At 40.2% G+C, this 24,296-nt stretch overlaps 1 protein-coding gene across 6 annotated transcripts in view; it reads left to right on the top strand.

Annotated features, from left to right (window-relative positions):
- Nucleotides 1-24,296, top strand: part of NCOA7 (nuclear receptor coactivator 7) — an 85,550-nt gene that overhangs the window by 43,306 nt on the left and 17,948 nt on the right. For all 6 annotated transcript variants that reach the window (XM_039707226.1, XM_039707227.1, XM_039707222.1 and 3 more), the window contains exons 3-8: nucleotides 682-935; nucleotides 17,626-17,705; nucleotides 18,507-18,614; nucleotides 19,501-19,599; nucleotides 20,694-20,819; nucleotides 23,005-23,189. In XM_039707226.1, coding sequence (XP_039563160.1) covers nucleotides 682-935; nucleotides 17,626-17,705; nucleotides 18,507-18,614; nucleotides 19,501-19,599; nucleotides 20,694-20,819; nucleotides 23,005-23,189 — 852 coding nt within the window. The remainder of the gene's footprint in view (nucleotides 1-681; nucleotides 936-17,625; nucleotides 17,706-18,506; nucleotides 18,615-19,500; nucleotides 19,600-20,693; nucleotides 20,820-23,004; nucleotides 23,190-24,296) is intronic.

The following is a 24,296-nucleotide window of genomic DNA, read 5'->3' as shown; positions in this document are numbered from 1 at the left end:
GGCAGCTCATTAAGATTTCTCTCAGAAGAAATCTAGGCAGCTGGAAAATGTTCTGGCACAAACAGTTTGTGGCCACACTGATAATGTTGCAGAAGGAGCTCCCCAGTGACACTTGGAATACCAACTAGTGTGGGTTGTGCCAGAACAGCTGTGGAGTAGCATGAGTGGCCTCTAGGAGATAACCTTGGACAAAATGGAAAAAAATAACAAGTTTATATGAGAACAGATGGTTTTGTAAAGCAGGAGCAGTGAACTGTGGAATTATTGTTAGCTGTTGTGTTATAGTGCATTGTGATCTGAGGTTTTATTTTATACCAAGCTTCATCTGGAAAACATGAATTCTGTATCTTATTTTTACATTTAGATGTCTGGTACTTTTAAAAACCCCCAGTTTTTCAGTGGTTTGTTTGTTTGTTTTTCTTTGTTCTTTCTCCTCAGTAAACAACAGTAAAACTTTGTTATTTTTGAGAAGGTATCCTTGAGATTATATAAAGGAAGAAAGAGTATAAGGTAGGATCATCTAAGTTACCAAGTTACTGATGCCACGTATGTGATTTTTGAAGGGTTGTAAGGAACTCTGATATTAAATTAATCTTTTAAAAAGATCAATTTAGAAGGTGAGTTAACTTGTCTCTAGAGGTTGGCTAAATGTTAATGTGGGTTTCTTTTCTTTATGCACAGCTTGAAAAAGAAAAGGCAAGTCAAACAAACCACCGAGACTGTCTCTGCCAATTCCTCTGGATCTCCCGTTTCCAAAACACCTTCTGAGAAAGATGATGAAAGTAAAGTTATTTTGGAGCAAATCAGTTCCTCTGAAGACAACTGTAAATTTCCTGGGGAAAAGGAAACTGCTCCAGACAAGGAAAAGAAAAAGAAAAAGTACAATCAACTGAAAGACATCAGACGCACAGAACTGAAGAGATACTATAGTACTGGTGAGTTATATTAATGAGTTATTTTAAAATATGTTTGTTTTGATAGCTAGCTAATGTATTTTTCTCATATTCTGTAGGCCTTCTTAAAAGGATAATTAACTGTGGACATCCTATAAAAACAAATAGAATTATATAGTTCAAAATATCTGGTACTAACTTAAACCTTGCATTTTCACAAAAATACCTATATCTTGTTTCTCAGTTCTAAAACTCAATGTTGTTATAGGCAGCAGTTAGTTTACTATTGCATTTTATTTTTGTTACTTTGAAGATTAGGCTTCAATGTTTTATGGGGTTCAGTTTTTTTGGCAGGACTATTTCTTTCAGTAATTGATGTATACTGTTCAAGACTTCAGTCTTAATTCATATTCATGTTTGTCTGTTGAAGTGCGAGGAAGTAAGTAAATTAACTACATATTTTTAAACAAGGTGTCAAAGGGCTTGTGTGATGGCATGTTTCCTCCTCACCCCCTCCAGTTTTCTAAGTAACTCAATTAATTTTAAATTCCTTTTTAGATTTTTTTTGCAAATACTTGAGAAAAAAATTATTTGTACATTAATATATGAGGTGAGTCATATACACATCTGCATTTCTGGATTGTAATTAGTTAGATACTGATAATTTATTTTACATATGATGTGTGAAGTATTTCCCATTCCAGATTTTGTCTTGGTATTTTGTTGGAATGAATTCTTAGATTTGGAGAACACAGGTTCCATCTTGTAAGGAATCCTTTCCCAAAGAGAAGGAATGGAACAGAAAACTTCAGCTATCCTCAAAGCAGACTTCTTCACTGCTCACCCACTGTGTGCATGGATGGCTGACTCCTAAGGAGGAGTCCTCTTTAGGATAAAAACAAAGGCATCTGCAGTGAAAATGTTATGTTTACTGGTCATGCAAACTGGCCCACAGCCATGAGTGCCTTTTATGAGGCAGTATAAGCCTTGCCATAAGGAAGATAAACCTTGGAGCAATGCTTCCTTACCACTGTAAGGTTCAATAAATCCTTACAGGGATTTATTGATCAGGCTCTAACTTCTGGCAGATTTGAATGTCATGAGATCAATAATTTGAGAACTAAAATAACTTGCTTCTCTCTGTCTGAAGTTCTGACCACACTGTTCTGGAAATAAAATCTGTAAAAGGAAAACTGGAGAACAGTTAATGAACAAACCTGTAAATTCTTTCTGCTTTGGTAGTATGCTGATAGAAAAAAAACCCCGAACACACCAAAATACAAACTTCTGCTGCATTCCTAGTAACATGCTTCTTCTAGAAACACTTGTTTCTTTGTACCTAGAGTAATTTAGGGGTTTGTGAGGTAGCTGAATTTTGTTTCTCAAGTTTTTCAGAAGTTAAATTAAAAAGTTCTAGAACCACTGACACTTGGGGTGGCGAGATGGGGGGGCAATGGGGTCACTCTATCACTGAAGAATGTGGCATTGCTAGCTAAGCAGAATGTAAAGGTATCCTTGATGTCTTTGAGTTGTCTTTGACTTGTGATCATAGTCAGTAAAAACTCAGGTTTTACTTATGTCTGTTTTGTAAGTGTTCCCCTGTTTCATGTGGATTGGTGTCATTACAGGGTGACTTGAAATGCTACTTACCATCCTGTAGGTATGCAAAGTTTCTGGGTTCTGCAGAAATACAGAATTTGTTGAGAAATAATTTAATGCTGCTGTTGAGCTGAGCACAGACTCAACTGGCAAAATCCAGAGAGATAAAAACTCCTCCTTTTAAAATGTTTTCCTTTTGGTTGTTCCCAAAGGCTTTTACCCAAGCGGTGCACCAAATAGCAGAAGTGAAACTTTAAGTAGAGTCAGAAAAGAGTTGATTGTGAAACAAGTGCAGTAGCTCCATGTGCAACTTTCAAAATGCAGTCTTTTCAGTAGAATTTTAGTTGCCATGGTACTGGACTACATGGCTTATACTGCCTTCACCCACTGCAGCTGTAGCTTGGTGGTTACCTGCTCAGCTCTTTGTCACTGCTGCTCTCCAGAAAGCTGCCACCTTTCCTACAAACATGCGTAGTTTCTGAGAGCTGTCTGCACACCCACAGCAGTCTGAAAGAGCTGGACTTGTTGAAGTAGTTTGCCTTTTGCCTGCATATGGCATGGCAGAGGACAAACCCATCTGTGTTGCTGAGCTGAGTTCTGCCAGGTGTACATTCAGCAATTCTCTGCTGGAAGTTGTCAGCTGCAGTGGTGGGAAAGCACTGCCAAATCTGTAATGACTTTATCTTTTCATTGTTGATATACTTTCATATGAAAGTGTCTGAGAGGGATTATCCATGCATATATGTCTGTCTTAATTATTTAATGTCAGGGATACATATACCTCATTTCCCTCTCCCCCCTTCCCGGTCTCTTTTTCCCCTCTGACTTGTCCCATTATTGATGTTTTGGAAGTGCTCTGACTAAAAAGCATGCACTGTCTCTCTGTTAAGCATTTTTCTATTTATGTTTTCTGAAGGGTTTGGAAGTTTTGGTGTCTGTTTCTGCCCAACTATCCAGCTTTCACTGATGTCTAGAACATGGGAGAGGGGTTGGAGCTAGATGATCTTTAAGGTCCCTTTCAACTTAAACAGTTCTATAATTCTACCTTTATGAAAATCTGACACAGTAATTACTTCTTTTTTCCTGAAATGCTTTCTGCGCTTTATCAAAATGTGTAACTTTCCTCAGAAGGAAAATTTACTAAATGTAGCAACAGCCGTACATATTCCCATGATACAACGAAGCTTTGTGGATTAATGGAGGTTCTGTCATTAGATTATTTGAGTCCAGAGGAGTTGTGTCTGTCAGTCTAACAGAATGAAGACCACTGTCCCCTGAATAATCTCTCATTCATATTTCACAGGACAATAAATCCTTCTTTATTTATTGTTCTAAAAGATGGGGGAAGGAACATAACATCTCATTATAACTTGTTCCTTGCACACCACATCCCTTCATTAGAACCTTGTGAATGTGTTTGCCTTTGTCTTTGCAGTGACATCCTGACTCCCAATTTGAATGCTGAGCTTTTTAATAGATTTTAATAGCTTTTTCATAGATTCCTGCAGGCACCAATGCTGTCAGGGGGATTTTCTTGACTCAGTAAATTCCTCTTCTCCAGTGGAAGGACTAACACAGCTTCTGGAGACTGTGCAGAACTGGAGGTGGTTATCCCTGCCAAGCTTTGTATAAAGGATAGCGGTTAAAGACGTGGATTGTTAGAGGCGATGGAAGCAGCGGGGCAGCGAGGAGCTCCTCTCCTGCACCCAGGTGAGGCGCTGTGTTCACGCTGGCAGCCGGCGGGGGCACCGCCGAGCCGGCCGTGGCTGGGAGGAGGAGGAGGCTGTGCGACTGCGGCATCCTCCAGGAAGGGATCCTCCAGCATCCCTCTCCCAGCCAAGACTGTTCAGTACAGCATATCGGTTTACACTGTGGTTGCACCCTTACAAATCACCTGATGGCATACAGAAATGATAATTTGTCTTGAGGCATTGCTAAGTGGCTGAATAGGTCCTACTGCCAGAAAGTTTCTCCAGTGTAGCCTCATAGCTTCCTTTCCTCTTAGCACTTGCACTGTTCTTCAGTGGGTCTGTAGTTCCATAATAATTTGCAACATTCAGTCTCCAAATCTCATCCTGTAAGACATTGCCTTGCCGATACAGCCCTTGTTCTCTTGCCTTCAAACAACAGAGATGCTAATGCTTGTTGTTTTCCCTGAAGATCAATGGAAATAACACTCCTTTCTCTATATTTTTGCCACATCTGTTGGCTTATGTGGTAATCTGCTTTTTAGCTTTGTCTCACTCTTTCTGCTGTTGTTGCTGCAGTAAACAGCTTTCAGACCTCTGGGGGATATGTCTGACTGGCACAGTACAATGGTTGTGCAGGTGCTCTGGCTGCTGTACTTGGTGCCCAGGATGCTCTCCCCTTCTTCTTGGGATAACCCAGCTGACCTACTTTTGCAGCCTGGCTTCTTGGTTTTGACATGCTGTCTCTGGGAAGCTTGTTTTTACTGAAAGATTAGGAAACCACAATTTCCTGTCAGGAGTTGCTGAACTGGATGAAAACATTAGTGTTGTGCCACTGAAGACACTGAGGCAGGTAAAAGGTGTGAGCTTCTGAAAGCAAGCAGTGTAACAGTGGTCAAAAATTACATTGAATTTCACCCATGTATTTATTCCAGCATGATATAATGTGTCTTTCTATCAGATGTGCATAATATTCCTAGATTCCACTGATTTTGCTTGAAAACCTAAGCAAGCAACATATGTAAGGAATCGGTCTCCATTAAAGAATATGTCTTAAAGAAAAGTTTGGTTTTGGTGGTTTGTCCCATATCACAGAGTTACTTTTGTTAACAACATAAAATCCATTCTGCTCTGTAATCATAAAGCCATTCACTGTGTGGTGTTCAATTTCTGCAGGAGTGGGAGGTGAGAGTAACAAAACCCCCTCTTATTGTAGCTCTAATTTACATCAAAACAAGCAGGACTCCTAAACACCATGAGAAGAAAAGTGGTATATGTCCATTTAATGAGAGTATATCATATGTTGAGCAGGAGGTGCCAGAGTATCTCCCTAGGGGCAGAAAGCAAATGCCTTTTTTTTTACTTGTTCTCCCTGCCATCCCTGGAGCAGGGAGTGATGCAGGAGCAGTGTGTGTGCAGTTACCAAGCCTCTGGATGTTCTGGGTAAATGACCAAGAACAAATTTTAGTAAGTAAAGCAGAGAGGGCATAACAATTTTCATTACTCATGACGTGCTGAGGTTGGCCCTGACTGGCACAAAAACAGCAGATGCAGCTCCCATGATACCAGAAGTACTTTGTTTCAAAGATGAAAGTTGCTTGCAATGCATTGAAAATTTACAGAGAATTTAAAAGAAATGAAATGGTGGGACACTTCCTGAATACACACTGCAAAATAGGTCATCTCCTAAGTAGGCTTAATCTGAAGTGGACTTTACAATACATATTGAATTAAAATTGGAAATTTCCTTCTGTTTATGAGTCCTGGTTTTCTCTTCCATATTACCTGGTACAGAACATTATGATGCAGTCGAGGACCTAATTCAGGTGCTACTCATAAAAGAAGAAGAAAGAATTAAAAAAATAAAAGAGAAAATCCATATAAATTTTTGCTTGTGGCTAGCTAACTGTAATCAGCCCTAATCTCTGGGGGCTTGATTTGGTCCGCCCTATTCATGTAGCAAAGTGTTTTCTATTCTAAGTAATCCAAGTGATTTACAAAGTGGGCTGCTCAGTATTGTGTTAAGTTGCTTAATACAGCAGTAAGAACAGGATCTAAATTTTCTCAGGTTGAGATCTTGCCTTAGTGTTTGTGCTTCAGCCCAAAAATTACTGTGGATATAAGGAGGGGTGAAAATGCAAATAATATGTTTCTTTCAGAATGAAGATCTCAAATAAAATTGAAGCAGCATAAGAAGCAGTCAGTTTGGTTACAATTGCCTGTGTAGAATACTAAGGGGATTGGAGTAACATGCATATGAGGGGAAAATGAAGGTACTGACTGGGCAGTGGATGGTTGGGAAGCTTCAGGAAGCCGCATTATTAACACTGATTACAGAAACTATGTGGAAAGAGTAAAGTGGACAAATGACTGAAAGCCAGCTGTTTTCAGGTGACTTGTTTTGGAATGAGAACAAATGGTCTTGAATCCCAGAGGATCAGTGTTAAGGCCACCAGGTTATATTGAAGCTGTGCTGTTAACAGATGTTTGCTAGAAACAGTTGCACAGAGAATGGATTTCTTGTCCATGGGCAGGAGAATTCAATCTGAACAGTAAGTACCAGTAATAATGTTGTTAGCATTTAAGTTTTGAAAATTTGTGTGGAAATCGTAATCACTTGCCACCGGGCAAGTTGCTCATGTGTGGTGTCTGCTTCAAATTCACATCTCTGTGGATAAGGTTTTGTTTGCCGTTAAACTTAAGTAAAAAATGCAGATAGTTGAAGGTTGATGTTTTGTATGTAATAGGTAGGTATTGCCCATCAACACAACCTTGGCATTATTGGCACCATGCTCAAAGCAGATGAGTGGAACACATGGCACCTAATCTTGAGACAGAAGACTGAGCTGGTTTTAAGTCTTCTGTTAGAAGGAAATGAAGCTTTATGGATATATAAACCCAACTTGTAAACTCACCTGTTGATAGTCAGTAATCTAATGTATGTTTCAAGTAGGAAGCAAGGGAATTGAATGGGAAATTAAAGGACAGAACATGAAAACTGTTCTGGAACATAAAAAATAAGAGATTTCTTAACTGTTTTAAGAACAAAAGAGAAACTAAAAATAATTTTAGCTCAGTATGTGATACTAGCAGTTGAATTTTCAGTAATTTTCTGATGCTTCTGACAGCAAGGAAGATGAAAGTACACAGAAGGAGAATTGATCTATTTTTATACTGTGGTGTGATTTTCTCCACTCAGAAACGGAGGTAAACAATAGCTTAATAGACACTTTTTTTTTAATTGACAGAGCTGTTTTTTACATAGGTGTCCTGAGAGTTTATTGATGAATTCATGATAACTGATGTTGTTTTTTTTTCAGTAAGCCTTTTAAAAAAGGTTGCTAAAAATTTTTATGTTCCTCCCTTAATTTTCAAATAGTCAATCAAGGCAAATTGCATTTGTGAGCATTACGTTGCTGATGTCATGTACTAGTATTTTGTGAGGCCCTTGAATTTATATTCTATAATATCTCAAGTTTATGATTTGGATGGTAGGTCACTCTGGTAGGATATCCAAGTGTGTTTAGCTAGAAGGGGTCAGTAGATTTCTGTGTGATTCAACACTTTATAGGTGAGGGGGGAAAGTGCCCATCACAAGTTACTGATGCTGAGTTATGTGAATTCAGTGGTAACTTGAGTACAGGCAGATTACATGTCTTAAAGGTAGGTTGTAGAACAAAGCATCCAGGATGAATGGCCTGTTAACTACGAAAAATTACTTGGGGTACTTCATGTGCTCAAGCAAACTTGAGTTTGCTTTGGATGAAGGAGTTGGACATTCAGGAAAAGACCCCAAATACAGCGTCACAATCCGCTCTTCTGGCATTAGGACATGTTGTCATTAAATGTAGCTTGGGTTTGATTCACAGATTATTTGGGACCTGCCAGTAATTTGGCCTTCACTCAAAAATAATGGATTATAATTTGTCCACCGCTAAGAGTCAGACCCAGTGCACTCTTAAGTCATGAGAACAATACAGATACACAGTGGCTGGCACTTCATATTTTAATAGTACCAACTCAAAAAAGTAAACTGACCATAAACTGACCATAAACTTGGAAAACATTATTTTGGAGGCAAAAAAATCCTACAGTACTTGAAAGTTTTATGCAGGTGAGTAAAAGGAATTACAGTGTGACTGTGAGACTGCTACTGAACCGCTGTGTCCAAGCCTGGTGGTGTGTGTGATTCCAGGGGGAAGAAGTGCTAAAGGGGAAGTAGGACAGCCCATGCCATTCCAGACCAGAGCCCATTTAGTGTAGCATATATTCTCCCACAAGAGTCACACCTGGATGCCTGGGGAAGATTATGAACACAGTGAACGTTGTAAAAGCGTCCACACCACTGTCCTCTTGTGAGCTGCTTGTAGTTCATGCATTTAGAGTGCTCTACCATATGCTTATCTTGCCTCTCCATGGGCCTGTGCAGGTTTCTGCAGTATCTTTTGGTGAAGAGTGTACAGGTTTGCTACCATTTTCTTGAAGAGCAAATCTTGCTTCTGCTGGCTTTGTTGGGTGGCCATGGGTTCTTGTATAAGAAACTGAACTGTCAATTCCTACCATCTCCAAGACTCCTATGATTTTTCTTGGGTGTTTTGTTGTTGGTTTCTTGTTGGTTGGTTGGCGTTTTGTTTGTTCTTTTCTCTCTGTAAAATATCCCTCTTCCACAGTTTCCTTTCCAGGCTGAAGATCTTTGATATTCTTTGCATGTAAGCTGTTCCATGGCTTTGCTTGTCCTTGTTAGCCTTCTCTGGACCTCCAGGACCCAAGATGCTGAAACAGGGGATGTTTTAACTCTTAATTCAGGCTCTCTGACTTGGTTTACTGTGAGTTCTGTTTAGAATAGCTCAGGGAAGAAGAAAAATGTTGGAGACTAGAGGGAGTTGTGAGAGACTGCCTTGGTTATAACTCTTCTTGAGGGAGAAAAAACCCAAGAACCTTATCCTAATTTAATTGTGTAATTGAAATATCATAGCAAAGAGCTTTGGCAGGCTCAGCAGACCAGGACATGGAGAGAAACAAGTGGAGATTAGAAATCAGGGATACCTTTTTAACAGTGGCATAAATTATTGAGGCAAAAAATTGAAAAGTGGTGTTTCTGTCATGGGGGAAAAAATATTTGCTATTTTACAAAGTTATATTCCACTATATCAGTAACTCGAAGTAAGATTTAAGGCAGTGACATCTTGTGATCTATTCTGGAAAGGTCAGACTGTGGACTGACAGGCTAGTGTTTAGTTAGCTAAAACTAAGATCGCACTTCTGAAAGACCCAGGTGTGTTTCTAAGGGCTGGCTGTTTTCCCAAGGCCGGAATTTTCAGTCAGAGTGAGCACTTACGTTCTTAATTATATTTAAACTCAGATGCACTTAACATCTCTGAAAAGTGGCCCCAGAGAAAGAGAGGAAGGCTGTGGAGCAATTGGTCCCATAGCCCATGGTGAGACTGTGATAGGTGTGTGTGTGCAGGAGGTGAAAAGGAAGCGTGTCAGGAGAATTAATAAAGAGTTGTCATATTTCTGCCAGGGATAATGAAGGGAAATATGTCTTCGTGGTTAGCAAGTTTGTCACTTCAGCTCATCAGACTACCCTCATGCCTGGGGTAGTCTGGCTTCTCTAGGTTGTGCCAGCTGCCTGCTGAGTCTTGTGCTTGCTGAGCCCTGTGGAGTTAGCCTTGAGTACCTGCAAGGCACGTGCAGCTTCGGAGGTGATCTTGGTGGTGTATGCTGTGCTGGGATAGAGAGTTGGACTCTCCTGGGAGGGCTGTCAACCAGGCAGATTGGATCCTTTGCCTCTTCCCCTACCCTGGCTTCCAGAATCTGTTCCCTGAGTGCCTGCAGAGCAGTCCTCTGCAGCACTCACATGTATCAGCTCTCTCCCCTTCCAAGTGACTCACAGTAGCTCTCTTGGGATTTCTGCCCTCAGGGAGCAGGAAGAATATTCTCATTTTAGTTTCAGACATTCTTCTCTAAGACAGGAATATTCATAAGCCCAAGTATGTAATGAGCACAATGTAGTGCAATTGAAATAATGTTGCAGATCTTTTGGTCTCCAAGCAGAGGCATGAGGTAGTCATTTTTAGGGTGTCTGCAAAACTCAGGCATGGTATCCTCAAGGCAGGCTTTTAATTTCTTTTCTCCACCAAGTTCCCATATTATGCTTGAAAAGCACTATTGAAAATTAATATAAATGCTCTGAAAAGCAGCAGTCTCTTCATGTGCATTTAAATAATAATAGAAAGTTAAACCAGATTTTTTTGATTGTGTAACATCCTCACTCCCAGCTTTCTCTACTGACATTTCCTAATATCTTCTCAATCTGTTGCGACATCCCTGTTGCAACTTGCTGGGTCACGCTTGGGATCCAACAGTAGCTTGTATAAACTGAGTTGCTCTTTTCTATGGCTTCTGAGGATCCGCATGATGAAGTGATGACAGTCAGCAGCACATCAGATGCTGATGCCATCTCCAGACACAGGGCATGTGTCCTGTATCTTTAGCATCTTTATGGTTTTCATCTCTATTTTTAACCTATGACCTTGTAAACACCATTCAGTAGACAGGACAGTACAGTGCTTGGTTTTAGGAGGCATTGTCCTCATTGACTTACATGGCATAGCCTTCCTTCCCAGGCAGGCTGTGATGTGCTCAAGCAGCAAAATAAATGAAGAAAACCAGCATGTGTAGTGTTAACCATTTTCTAAAATGTCCATGTTTTCTCTTGTGATGCCTAAGTGTTTCTTCCCTCGGCCCTACTTTGTTGACAGGCTGATTTTCCTCACTGTGTATTGTCCTTGAGTACTTGAAGTAGTGGATAGTCAGAAATTTTGTGGTGGTACTTTAGTGAAAGATGTGCTTAGATGCTGATATGTTCTTGAATAGGATTCACAAGTAATGTTGTAAGACCACAAAGGAGCTAAAGCCCCTTCTTGGGGATGAAGTAAATAAAGAGGGAATTTAAGTTCCTTAAATATTTGCAGTTTTTCGTGTAGAAGCTGCTGTATATGAATATTGCTTGAATATCAGTAGTCACATTTTTACTGAAGTGTGCCTGAAAATACCTAATAGCAGAAGGAGTTACTACCTTTTTTATCAGTTCTTTGAACTGATTGTCATTTTTCCTTGAGGCTCTGTATTTTCTGGTGATCTCTTTATTCCTTTGAAAGAATTGCTTGGAAAATAATTAGTGGACAATCAGTTTTTATTGAGAATGGAGAAAAGTTGTTCAAGGCATGGCTATTTCAGAGTCATATGTCTGGATTTGTACTGATCATGGAATTGCTATGTTCCTATGTCAGGAGAAGTCTCACTAAGGAAGGAGCACAAATGTGGTCATGATGGATGACAGCTGCCCTTTTGTTTCAAGTGACTTCAGCAGTAGCAAAGGAGGAAGCCAGCTGATAGGATTCAGTAGAGTAAAAATATGCAGAAGTAAAGGTGAGGGCTTGTCAGGATACTCTGGGAAAAGTGAGAAGCATATAAGAAAAACAGATACCTGAGTTGGTGAGAAAGTGTAAGGATGTTTTTATTTCTCTTTTAATATTATACCAGCACACTACCCAAATCTGAGTAGGGAATGTTTCTGTCTTGCTGATTTGCTTCAGGGAGATAAGTGATCAGATGGCCAGAAATCCTTTTTATATGCCCCCTAACTGCTGCAGCTGGCTAAAGGAGGGAATGGGGCTGGGGTGTCTTTCTCAGAGGCTGCTGCAGCTGAAACATCAGAGTGGGTGGAAGGTGTCCCAAACCAGGAGTCTGGCCCCTGTGGTGGTGGGGTTCACCCATGCTTGACAGGAGCTGAAAGACTTTTTATTTAAAACTAGTAATTTTAATGTGAATGCTGTTCAGTTCATCACTTTGAGAGCCATGAGAAAAGCCAGAAAGATGCTTTAAATCAGAATTACATCATCCCATGCACAGCTTTGCATACAGCAGAGATGCTGAAAGTTATTAAAATGTCAGGGTAGAAAGTAGGCATGGAAAAAATTGTTCAGATAAACTGATTTGTCTTCCCCCTCTATCATCCCAGGTAGGTCTTTCATATTCTTGAGATCTCTGTGAGTAGAATCACTTAAGTGGTACTTACTATATTCCATCTCTGTCACCATAATTGATATCAGGCCTCATTCAGTGATAAGGAAGCTACCCCAGGAAGCTTTGTTTATTTAATTCCTTATCAGTACCCTGATTAGGTTACTCTGAGGGATAACTGTTCTCCCCTGAATTGATTGTGTTTCAGATTCTTTTAAGCTACCCATAGGTTTTTACTCCTTTGTCCTGGTGCTTCGCCAGACTATTTATAATTTTATTAAATATAATTTTATTGCTTCTGTAACAAATCTGTAATAGAGATGTGAGACTGGAATCTCCCAAAACAGCAGTGACATACTGAGCAGCGTGGAAAAAATATTAGTATGTGATGTGGAAAAAGGACTAGTATCATACATGTTTAAGGAAACCCTTTTTTCTGTCACTAGCATATGTTATTGTTTTTATCATAGCTTAAAATCTGTGTTTGGTTTTACTTCCTCCAACTCAAAAAGGATGTAGTAGGAGAAGAAAAGCTATCAATCACACAAGCCTGTGTGATCAGAGAAATAGGAGAGTCCAAAGTATCACAGTATTAGTCAGCTGGAAAAAGTGAATGAACTGAGAAAAGATGCTGGAAATGTGTGACATCATGAATGGCATGCAGAAGGTGAATAATGACTATTTATTTTTTCACCCTTAAAACAGCATTAATTAGGACATTCAGTGAAGTATGAAGTACAAGAAGGGAAGCACTGCTTTATGAGCACATGTTAGCGTGGGGCTCATTGGCATAGAAGTGGTGTGGAGCTCTTGGAAGAACAGAACAGTTCAGTGAATGGTGTTACTCTGGGAAATCTGTGATTTGGGGGCTAATCAGGGGAAAGATTTCCCAAAGCCTAAATCTTTGGTAAGACAGAAATTAATGAGTAAAATGGACTTTTGCACCAAGTGTGCCATTGCCTCTGTCCTCTCAGGCTACTGAGTTTGTTTGCCAGGTGTGGAAAGCAGTCAGTCCCTTGTCCCCTTTTTTGCTCGGGCATTCCTGCTAGCAGTACCAGACACAAGGCTGGCAGGTCCAGCTGTCACTGCCAGCGCTGCCACACCTCACACTCATTTGGGCTGGGCAGCAGCAGTGGTGATGGCACCAGCCTGCAGTGATGATGGGTCTGTGCTCCATGTGGGCAGCCCGGGAGACTCCTGATGCTCCTTGACCTGTTCTATCTACTTACAGAGCTATTTACACAGTTGCAGAGGTGTAATTCTCCTATCACGCGTCAAGGTCTTCTGGGTGATAAACTGATTGACCTCTTTATCATACTCCTTCAATAGCTGGTTTCCAAATTACTCTTAGGTAACTTTTTTGTAAGGTTTCCTGTAACACTGCTAAACGAAATGTCAAGAGTCTGCTAAGAAACTGAGATACAAATATATCATTACAGGCAGAAAAATTCCCATTTTAGACCTGTCTGTTTTCAGTAAGCCTGTATTTTCTTGCCTGTTCTCACTTGGCATTCTTCTTCTCACTGCTTATTATTTTACTATTTTTACATAATTCTCAATTTACAAGTTTCCCAAAACCACAGAGAGGTTCAGTCCACCCACTCTGCCTTTTGCCTAAAAATGCGGTGTGATCAAATTTGCATTAACACCTAGTCACTTCTCATGGGTGTGCAATCCCATCTCCAGTGTACGTGCAGTGCAGGAAAACTTGGGATGCAGAACCGTGAGTCATTTCACCACTAGGTGTGTTCAAGTTCAAAAAGTAGCCAAAGGCAGCTGTTTAAAGCCTGTGGAGCTCTTGATCTAGTTCTGACTGAAAGAAACGTGGTTCCTGAGGCTTCCATCATGCCTGCATGTGCTCTGGGTGCCTTTGTGGCTATACAAGAGCTGCCTGCCTTCAGATCACGTCAGAAAATGTTTGGCTTTCAGGAGGAGGAATGAGAGAAGATTAGGGGAACTGGAGAGACAGTATATTGTGTGTGTTTAAGCAATTAAATGTGGTGCTTTGGCAGGCTTGCCAGTCACTCTGCTGTAAACCATTCATGTAGAGCACGATTTGTGACCTCGGCCTCATCACATGAGCAGTACCTGTCAGGTTTAATGGATTCATTACGGTTTTTATTTCTGAAGGTCTGAAATTTTAAATTCATTATTCTAAATCTTTTTATGCACAATTAAAAACATAGACTAGTTAAGAATTCACACTATTCAAATAATTAGGATGTGGTTTTGAGTTGCCCAAACCTGACTAGTAACTACTAGTATGGACTGCATGGACAGTGTTCTGAACCCTTTGTTGCTGAGATAGAACAAAAAAGGAGGGCAGTAGGGGGTAGAAGACAAAAGTATCCAAACACAAAATGTCAGATTTTGGTTTCAGGAAACAAATAAATTTACAGACTGTGACTGCTTCTTTTAGCTTGTAGCTAACCAGACTGTACAACACATATTCTTGTACATAGGTGTGAAAAAAAAGTGTCTAATTGTTCAACTTATTTAGGATTTATTAACATTTATTGACAAAAAGCACAGTATTTTGTTTAATCTAAACTCAACTTGTCTTTCAAACTTCATTTTTTCTTGTCTTAGTTAGAGGTTTTCAACTCTGTGTGCACATTTAGTTCACTCTTCTCTGTTGTACAACAGTTATGTTAAGGACCCTACTAAACACACAGTATTTTGTTTAATCTAAACTCGTCTTTCAAACTTCATTTTTTCTTGTCTTACAGTTAGAGGTTTTCAACTCTGTGTGCACATTTAGTTCACTCTTCTCTGTTGTACCACAGTTATGTTCAGGACCCTACTAAACAAACAGGTTCACAGTTCTGTCAACCAAGAACTAGAGGATATTATATGTATCCTGTCAATATAGTATATATAGATTATGTAAATGTTATACAGGTTATAGCATTTTCCTGGATAGTATTTCCTAATCTCCAAACTTAGTAGGCAGTGCAATTAGGAGAACCTGGAAAATACTGATATTTCACAGGGGAAGACAGAAGTGTCCTACCTCCCAGGTAGGAAGCTGCAGGGGAGAAAGTTGTCTGTATTGCTATTTTGTGGTCTTTTTGTGCCACAGGGGCATAGTGGTTGCTGTTGTGGTCAACTCTCTATTGTTAAACACAAAGCTTTGGAATAAAAAATGTTCAGCTAATAGCAAATATTATAAGCTCTTCAGAGAAACTGCTTTTATTGCATATTGTTATTTCTCCCAGCTACATACAGACTTAAACTTCTTCTCATTCAGCAGGTGCAAAAGCTCTTTCTCTCTACATCTCTCTGGCCTACTTTATTTTTATTCCCACCCATCCAAGGTCTTACTGGTGCATGTCTAGATAGTGTGAGATTATTGCTCTTAACTGTTTCCTATCTTGTGTACTGTTTCAGAGATAAGTAAGGGTAAAATATCTGAAAACTTGTCTCCTTTTTTCAGCTAGATCAAGTCTAGCTGAAAGGTCTACCTTTCTTTCTCCAGGGAAAGGTCACAAAAAGTTCATGTAGTTTGCCTACATGTGTGATATGTAGTTGTAATTAGAGTTATTCTGGATTAGTTGAAGAGGTATCTCCTGGAAGTACAAAACAGTGTGAACTCAGTAGTTGGCAGGGTTTCTTCAGGCAGGATTGTGCCATATTGGCAGTTTTATGTACGTAATGGATAAAGAAAACATCCAGTATTTGTCAGATTTTTTGTCATGTTGTCATTGTGTTTCTGATGGTTTAATACTCTGCCCTGCTGATGCTGCCATTATCTGTTTTTCCACACACTGCTTTCACTTTGATCAGCAGAAGGTGGCATGGCAATGGTGAAAACACAAATGGTCAGAAAAACACAGAAAGAAAGCTAATTTAAAAAGTTTCAATGTGGGTGTCGTCTCAGACATGAAGTGTCTGAGATCATTGAGTGATGCTGTGTTTCAAAATGCAGTCAGAGAAAAGCCAGCATTATCCTGATCTTCCTGTTCTCCCGCTGTCCTTCATGCCATATACACTATGTGCATGTACTTAAACTGTATTTCCCTTCTACATGCTTTCTGCCTCTGTCGCCTTATCTGTAGTGTCCCTACCCAATGCACTTCTCATGACTGCATCCCTGGCAGGTGCTGGGTGGGATATGCCAGCAGTAACGCCTGGGTGCATGTCCTGGGCTCTTGTGAGTCTCTTCTGATTGAGAGAGCAGCACACTGAGGCAGCCCCACAGCATTCATCTTGCTGTGGACATGGGCCAGCAGAAGGCTCAGGTGCAGCACGCTGGGCCCCTCCTTGTTTCTTGTGTACATTACAGTGTGGCAGGCAAGTCCTCGCCCTTCCTTTTACTATCTGCCTCTTGCTCTCTGGAAATAGCAAAGGTTGCAGCAAAGCCTGAATGTGCAAGTCAGAAGCCCTGCGCTGCCATTTCCAGTCCTTTCCTCCCTGATCTTCCAGAGCTGCTGGCTTGGACCACAGGAGGAGTCCACCCTGGACAGCGTGTCCCTGCTCCTGGTCCTGGCTGCTGGTTTTGCTGGGCCCAGCCTTGCCTTGTCTTCTTGCCTCTCCCCACTTCATCCAGGCTGCAGTGTCCTGCCAGAGGCAGTGGGGCCTTTCTAAGGGCTTGGGGGCAGGCAGGCAGGGAGAGCCATGAATTGCCTCCTGGCACCCCATCCCCACTCCTGGAGCTGGGGCTGCATGCTGTCCTCTCCTCCCCCAGGTATGTGGGTCTGGGCGCTGGGTTTGGAGGGGGAGCCATGGGGCTGGGGCTGGCTGGGCAGCTCCATCCTCCCTGAGCCTTGCCTTTACTCACCCACTGCTCTCATAAGAGTTGGAGATCTCTACCCTGCTCTGGGAGAGAGCTCTGGTGCTGACAGCTCACGAGCACCTTTTGGGTCCTGCAAGGGTTTGGGTTCTGCAGCTGCGTGAGTTCTGTGTATTGCAGCTGACAGAAAAACTCTTCTGCATAAACTTTCTGCTTTCTCAGGCTTGACTGTATACATGCATGTTTTGCAGGACTCTTGGCACACTTTTACCTTCAGAGATTAAAGTAGTGTTTAAATATATCGTACTTGTGAAGTGGTGACTAACCAATATTTGTTGTGGTTGTACCAAGGCAGTAGATATGTGTCTGTTCACCTGACGGTACAAAGTACGCGTATCCAGCAGCTGAACTGTGCAGGAATCACCAAGAAACCATGGGAGCAGTTGTGTATTGCTGTGGTATCATATATACATTACTCCTGCAGAGTTCCTGAACGATCACTAATCCTGCTGTGCTTGATGAAGTTTTCTTGCCTTACAATTTAATCTTAAGGCTTAATAGGCATTTTAATGTGTCCTCTTGTTCTTCACAGCTACAATTTGCACATACTCTAGATCTCTTCCAAACGTGCTGAAAGGTAAACATCTTGACAGTCAATTACTTGATTATTTTTTTTGCTCTTTAGATGACAATCAAAACAAAAGCAATGAAAAAAAAGAGAAGAAGATGGTTTCTCAGAAGCCCCATGGTACCATAGAATATACAGTAAGTACTGGTGTGTGGTATGTTCATGCCTGCTTTTTGAAAGTGGAGTTGTTGAGGTTGAGAGGGGGGCAGTGGCACAAAACTGTAAGCACTAATTCTTTCTCAGTTTGCACTTACCACAGTAGGGATTGCCCCTATTGATACCATTCAAATACCACTGTAAGGGGAGAGCTAGGGTCACATCCAGAATCTCTGCTCAACCTGGGATCTCTCCCTCTTGCAGCTGCCAGTTCCATTTTTACTTCTGCATTATGGCTCTCTAGTAGAGCAGTGGTTTTATTAATCTGAAAAATACTCCCATTCTGCAGTGTTGCTTAAGTCATCAGGCAGATAAGCTGTGTTGGATGAGATGTTTCTGTAAGCTGGAGCAGGGCAGCAGTGGGCTAGCTCTGCTCTGTCTGCGTGAGCCCTCAGGTCACTAAGTGCATTCCATACAGGACCTCTGTGTAAGCTGGTGTCCCATCTGGGAACTGCACAAATGCCTGACATGCTGTGGCTGCTGGAGGTGTAGTGAACTTTGCAGTGTATGACCTCCCCGCCAGACCAGTTGTAAATACAGATGTGCTGCTTTAAAGTTTTAAGAGAAAAGGAGAGGGGCATCTGTAACACCTCTACATTTTTTTCTACTGTATATTGTGAAAGAATATTTCTGTCTTTTTTTTTTTTTTATACTGGCTTATCACCTAAGCTATTAAATAGATGCCTGTCAAGTCTATCCCAGCAAACAGTCTGATAAATGGGTTTAGTTTCTGTGTGGTGCTGTGTTCAGTATGGTATCTTAGTCATCAACTCTTTCTTCAGGCTGGAAATCAGGACACCATAAACAGCATAGCATTAAAGTTCAACGTCACCCCAAACAAGCTTGTGGAGCTCAATAAGCTTTTCACACAGACAATTGTGCCAGGCCAGGTAAATATTTTATTTATTTGTTTGGTTTTTTTAATACCTGAAACATAATTATTGGCTATGTATTTAGAAGTTTTTTAGTACTTACATGTATCTTTCAGGTACTTGGATACAAGGATAATAGACACTAATTTAAAGCCCTCCCTCAAAGTGAAACTTAGATTATTATTTGGAATTGGTGTGATGGGAAAGCTTCGTAATTGCCATATCTGACTTGTTATTTATGTACTGTCACTAAAGCTTAAAGATCACTCTGAAGCTCAAGAAGATAATACAGCTGTTGCAAGGGTGTTGGATTATTGGGAAGTCTGGATAATACAATCTATAATGCATTAAAGAATTAGGCAGAAATTGAAATGCCTTTGTGCCATTATGTTGGGTATGAGTCAGTCTCCAGTAAGCGTTGGATTATTGGGAAGTCTGGATAAATACAATCTATAATACATTAAAGAATTAGACAGAAATTGAAATGCCTTTGTGCCATTATGTTGGGTATGAGTCAGTCTCCGGTAAGATGAGAAATAAGTAGAGAGAGACCTTTTAGGAGACTCCTAAATCCTAAAATTTCCAGGACTGGAAATGCAAGTGGGGAGATTAACACTTGGTTCATAAAATGCAGATCTCTGCTTCTGCTTCACAGCCATGAGGAGGCTGAAGTGTCTTGATTTGCAGATAGGGAAACTGAGGCATGGAGAGATGGTGTGGCTTGCCTAAGAATACCCAGCAGACAAAAGCTGGAATAAGGAAATTACTTTCATTTTTCTGAATGTTTTTAAGGTGTACATTGCAGATACGAGTGATCAGTATTGTGTTGTCCTTCTAATACAACATAATTAATAACCTTTTAAAGCTTTTGCCTCACTGTTTTGAAATGCCTGTTTGTATTTAGATTCTCTTTGTGCCAGATACAAGTGCTGGGAGGCTGTCTTCTAGTCCTGGTGCTCCTGTTTCTCCTTCATCATCCGATGCTGAATATGATAAACTCCCTGTAAGTCAGACGTGGTTCACTGGTCTTAAATTCTCAAAATATTTTCTGAAGCTGAGAATTAAGGCTGTGTAAATAGGTGGTTTTCGAGTTTATGGGCCTTGTGTGTAGTGTCTTGCATTAAATTAGTTTGCTGCACTACAAAATTTACCATTATTTTAAAAATAGTCCAAATTAAGGGAATTGTGAGTGTGGAAACCAATTACAAGTTCAGTTGGGTCCTGAGTCTATCCAAACTACTAAAAACTGTGTAGTGCATAATCTTTAAAGAATAGAAAGCTAAATATTAAAAATTATTTAGTGTTTCCTACTGGAGATCTTTATGCTGCTCTGTAGTCCAGAGCCTTGATCCTGCACTGGCATCCTTGAACAGGGAGGCTGTTAATTTAGTCTGAGCAGTCAGTTTCTTTCTGTTTAAATTGTGGTGGTACCCATGTACAGACTTGTCTTTAGACAAGACTGCTGGATTTCATCTTTGTGAAGGGTCTTGGCATAGTTGATCTTTCATTTTCTTTTGAAGGGTGATTGGCCATGATGATTTTTAGACAGGCAGTTTAGCTGCCTTTAACATCTTTAACATCTGCTGAGATTAAGGAATTAGTAATTTAATCACTAATTGACTAATTTCAATTAGTCAATACTAATCAAAAGTGGAGAGAAGCTTGGAGTGAATAGTTGTGTTTAACCTTACCCCTATTCCATCTGCATGGGGAATCACACCAGCGCTCTGTGAGCAGACGTCCTCAGTGTAGATGATGTGTCAGGGCAGGCCCTCTCCCTAATGACAGTGTGTAGTTGAATTTTGATGAGTTGACCTGTCTTGGTGTTTTTTAATTTCTTGGCTATTATTTGTATGGAATTTCTTGTAAGGTTACAAGGGTGGGCTTGTTGTTTTTTTTTTCAATACATACTGTATGTATTGAAAATACATATGTATACTGTGGGAAGTGTAAATATATACCTACATATATGATCATTGCTTTTCTTCCTTATGCAAATGGAAAATAATTGTTTGAACCTGGCCTTTTAGTTTTCAAAAATCTAGAAGAGTATGATTCTGGTCCTGTTGCTCTGCACTGAACTTTTTCTTTTCTAAGGATGCTGATTTGGCAAGAAAGGCTTTCAAACCAGTGGAGAGAGTCCTGTCCTCTACTTCAGAAGAGGATGAGCCTGTGGTTGTCAAATTTTTAAAAATGAATTGTCGTTACTTCACAGATGGTAAGGTAGGTGGAACCTGATTTTTGGGCATTGTTTGAGATTCTCTTTGGATTGGTGAGAGATGAATGCTGGGAGAGTCAAATGTGCTTAATGTTTTTAAAGAACGTAAAAGTTATGTTGGCTTTATCTGTTACTGTTGTGTTTGCTGGTACTGTAATAATATGCTGTATAATTTTGTTCTTTTGCTTGTGTGCTGCTAGATACACAGAGGGAACTGCACTTCAGAGTTATGACATGTCAGGATTAGTTGTCCAGTACCATCAAATTGAGCAACAGCTTTATAAAATGAGTACATGCCAATCTTTTTCATTTATGATGTGAAGATAAATTTTAACTGTTTCCAGAGCAGCCTTTCCAAATATGTTTATGTTGCTTCTGCACTTGCTAATGAATGTTGTGCAAGCCTAATAAAAGGATAAATATTGCATTATACAGTCTTTTCTTTCTGTTTCTTGTAACATAGGCCAGGACTGCAATCCTAAATTATAGCAAGTGTTTTAGAAGCACAGAGCTTGGGTAGTATTATAGCCCTTTTCTCAAAGTTCAAGGCACTGTCTTCCTGAACTGCCTACCTTGACATATCTGTCCTTGTTGACTCTGGTTTCCGTTAGCTGTCTGTGTGTTTGGGTTTTCAAGTTTTCTGGAATTTATAACACTGGAGATGATAATCATTGTAGTTGCAACATTTTTTTTCCCCTTAGTCCTGACTTTTGTAAGATGGATGTGTTTACACTTAGGGTTTCTGGCTTCTTTTTGCATTGAGTGGATGCAGACTGATTTATCAACTCTGCAGTTTTACAGTCTGCATTTTGTAGAACATAATGGAGGACTACTTGGTGTCTGGCATGTAAATTACGGCAGTACTGTCACTTGCTATGTGATGCTTGTTAGGTGCAGGGGATACAGATTGGCAATTTTATGGCTGCTGGATGGAAACAGTAATTTTCAGCCAGAGCAATCAAAAATGAGATGGCTTCTTTGCCAGTGTAGCTGAAATCCCTTGTTGCCTGGCTTCCTGCAGTGGCTGGGTGGGAAGTACGTCCTGCTGATGTATTGTATTCTGACTTCTGGGGGAAGCCTCTGCACTTGTTTTCATTCTGTCATCCAAACAAACCAAGCCTGAGGAGTGAGTCATACAGGAGAAGCTAATAGGAAATATGAACAGACTTTTCTTTATAAAGGAGCAGCCATTCATGTGCTCATTTGCCAGTGCCAAGCCATCAGCTTGATAGATTACCTGCTTTTTAAAAAAGCCCCACAGACCAAGCTTGTGGTCTTTTACCTGTGCATTCATGAGCCTTCTTTGGCTTGCCTTGCGGATGACCCCATATAATTAATAGTACCTGCAGTGTGGGCCATTCCATTTGATCTCTGTCTCACATTTGTCAGATGCCATGATCTACAGACAGATTCTGAGTTAGTCTGGTGAATTGTGTAGTTCATCTGGAGGAGAGGGTGCAGAAGTAAGACAGTGGAAATCTTTTTAAACCTTGGTAAATGGTCAGTTGCCATGGATTGATGCTGAGTAATGGCTGATGCAGCAGCCTTTTATCAAATCCATTGCTAGAGCACATTTTGAAGAATTAAATGAGTCCTCTGCAGCTGTGCAGAATATGCTTGGACCAATCATAGGAGCTGTTTCTAAGTTGGGAAGAAGCTTTCTCATATCAGATCCCTGTATGAAAAAGCTTTTGCATGTACCTCTGGGAAAGTAGATCAAGGAGACCTCTGATCTGTTAGCTTGGCATAGTAACCTGGATGTTTCCATGAGTAAAACTGCATGCAGTTGTGTTGGTTGCATGTAAATTTATGGATCAAATGAAACTAGCTGCATCCAGAATAAAATGCTATGTAGTTTTTTTAAAAAATAAATCCACTAATCTGTTTTGTCTGAGATTGATTAATAATCACATTTTTAGCTTGTAGCAGTCAGTACTGAAAGATGAATAATTCAGATGTTCTTCCTTACGAGCCAGGAAGTTGGATGATACTAAGAAATTTTTTTTTCTCTCCTTAAAATGTCTGACTTGATGCAATTGGAAAGCAGAGTATTTTACTAGCAAACACTGCATGACACAGTACAACGAGGCAGGAAAGTGGTTTTGCTTTTAGGGTAGTAAGCCTGAAATTCAACACCCAATGACAAGTGCATTACATGTGATGTGCTGACTCTTTCTTCTCCTGTTTTAGGGCGTTGTTGGAGGAGTCATGATAGTAACTCCAAACAATATCATGTTTGACCCACATAAGTCTGATCCTCTGGTAATTGAGAATGGCTGTGAAGAATATGGGCTCATCTGCCCCATGGAGGAGGTTGTCTCTATAGCTCTCTACAATGACATCTCTCACATGAAGATTAAAGATGCATTGCCATCGTAAGGAGTGTTCTTCCCTGAACTTACGTTTGCAGATTTTCAGTAAGGGTCATGGAAAAGGGGTGGGGAATGGGAGGAATGGAGGGGAAGAGTTTTAGTGCAACAGAATAAAGTGCCAGCAAAGGAATTATTCACTTGTGTTGTTCTTCAGAACAACAACTTTCTCTTTAGAACACTTAAGTGGCATTTAACACAAATGTGAGAACCTAAGTGCAAAGGAGTACAAACCAGTAATCAATAAAAGCATTTGTAATATGCCACAGTTGGGCTCTGGCACTGACCTGTCTCTAGGGCTCTTTGAGTGGATGTGAAGAGGTTTAAATTTTGACCATTATTGTGTTACCAGAACTGTTCTCAGAGGAGTATTTGAAAGTTTTGAACGTAACAGCACCTCAGCTGCTATCTTCAAGACTTACAGAAACACCAGACTGTGGAATACTTGTATCTCAGAACTAGAAATTCATTGATAGTTATAATCTATAATACATTATAGACGTTCTAGGGTGGGCTGCTTTCATTTATGCACAGACCAGGCACTGCTGTCTATTTGTTCTAAGCAGGATTTTGTTCTTACAGGCAATACCTGATTGAACAGTGAAATTCATTGAATTTCTCATTTCAAGAAAAACTTTACAGAGTCTTGCTGCACTCACTTCTGGAGTGTTTAATAACTTCTTAGTAATTTTTAAGTGATGAGGATCTTGTTTTCTAATTCTCCTCAGAGTTTTAGCAGTAACAAAGAGCTCAAGTTTTATGCTGATAGGCTTATTCAGAATTTTTCATTTTGAAATGTTTTATGATTGTCCTGCTTAAAAAGAAATATTTGGGGAAGCCTGCATTCAAACAGTATGTTTGAATAATGGAGACAAATAGAAGAAGAAAGCTACTAACTGTGTTGCCTGTTACTGTTCTGCAGTAAACGTGTTCAAACAGGATACAGCTTATCTCTGATTTTCTTTTTTCTCAAAAATACATTTGTACTGACTAGAGAAGCATGGATGGTTGTAGATGTTGACTCATTGTCAGGTGTGGGAAATTACAGTATTAATATGATTTGAATTTAAATCCAGCAGCTAAATACATGTCCTGTGTTTTTTTATTACGGAA

Source organism: Passer montanus, unplaced genomic scaffold (genome assembly GCF_014805655.1).
Source record: "Passer montanus isolate IOZ18808 unplaced genomic scaffold, ASM1480565v1 scaffold2, whole genome shotgun sequence".
Taxonomy (NCBI): domain Eukaryota; kingdom Metazoa; phylum Chordata; class Aves; order Passeriformes; family Passeridae; genus Passer; species Passer montanus.
Note: the sequence above shows the minus strand (reverse complement) of the source record. Positions and strands in the feature narration are given on the sequence as shown.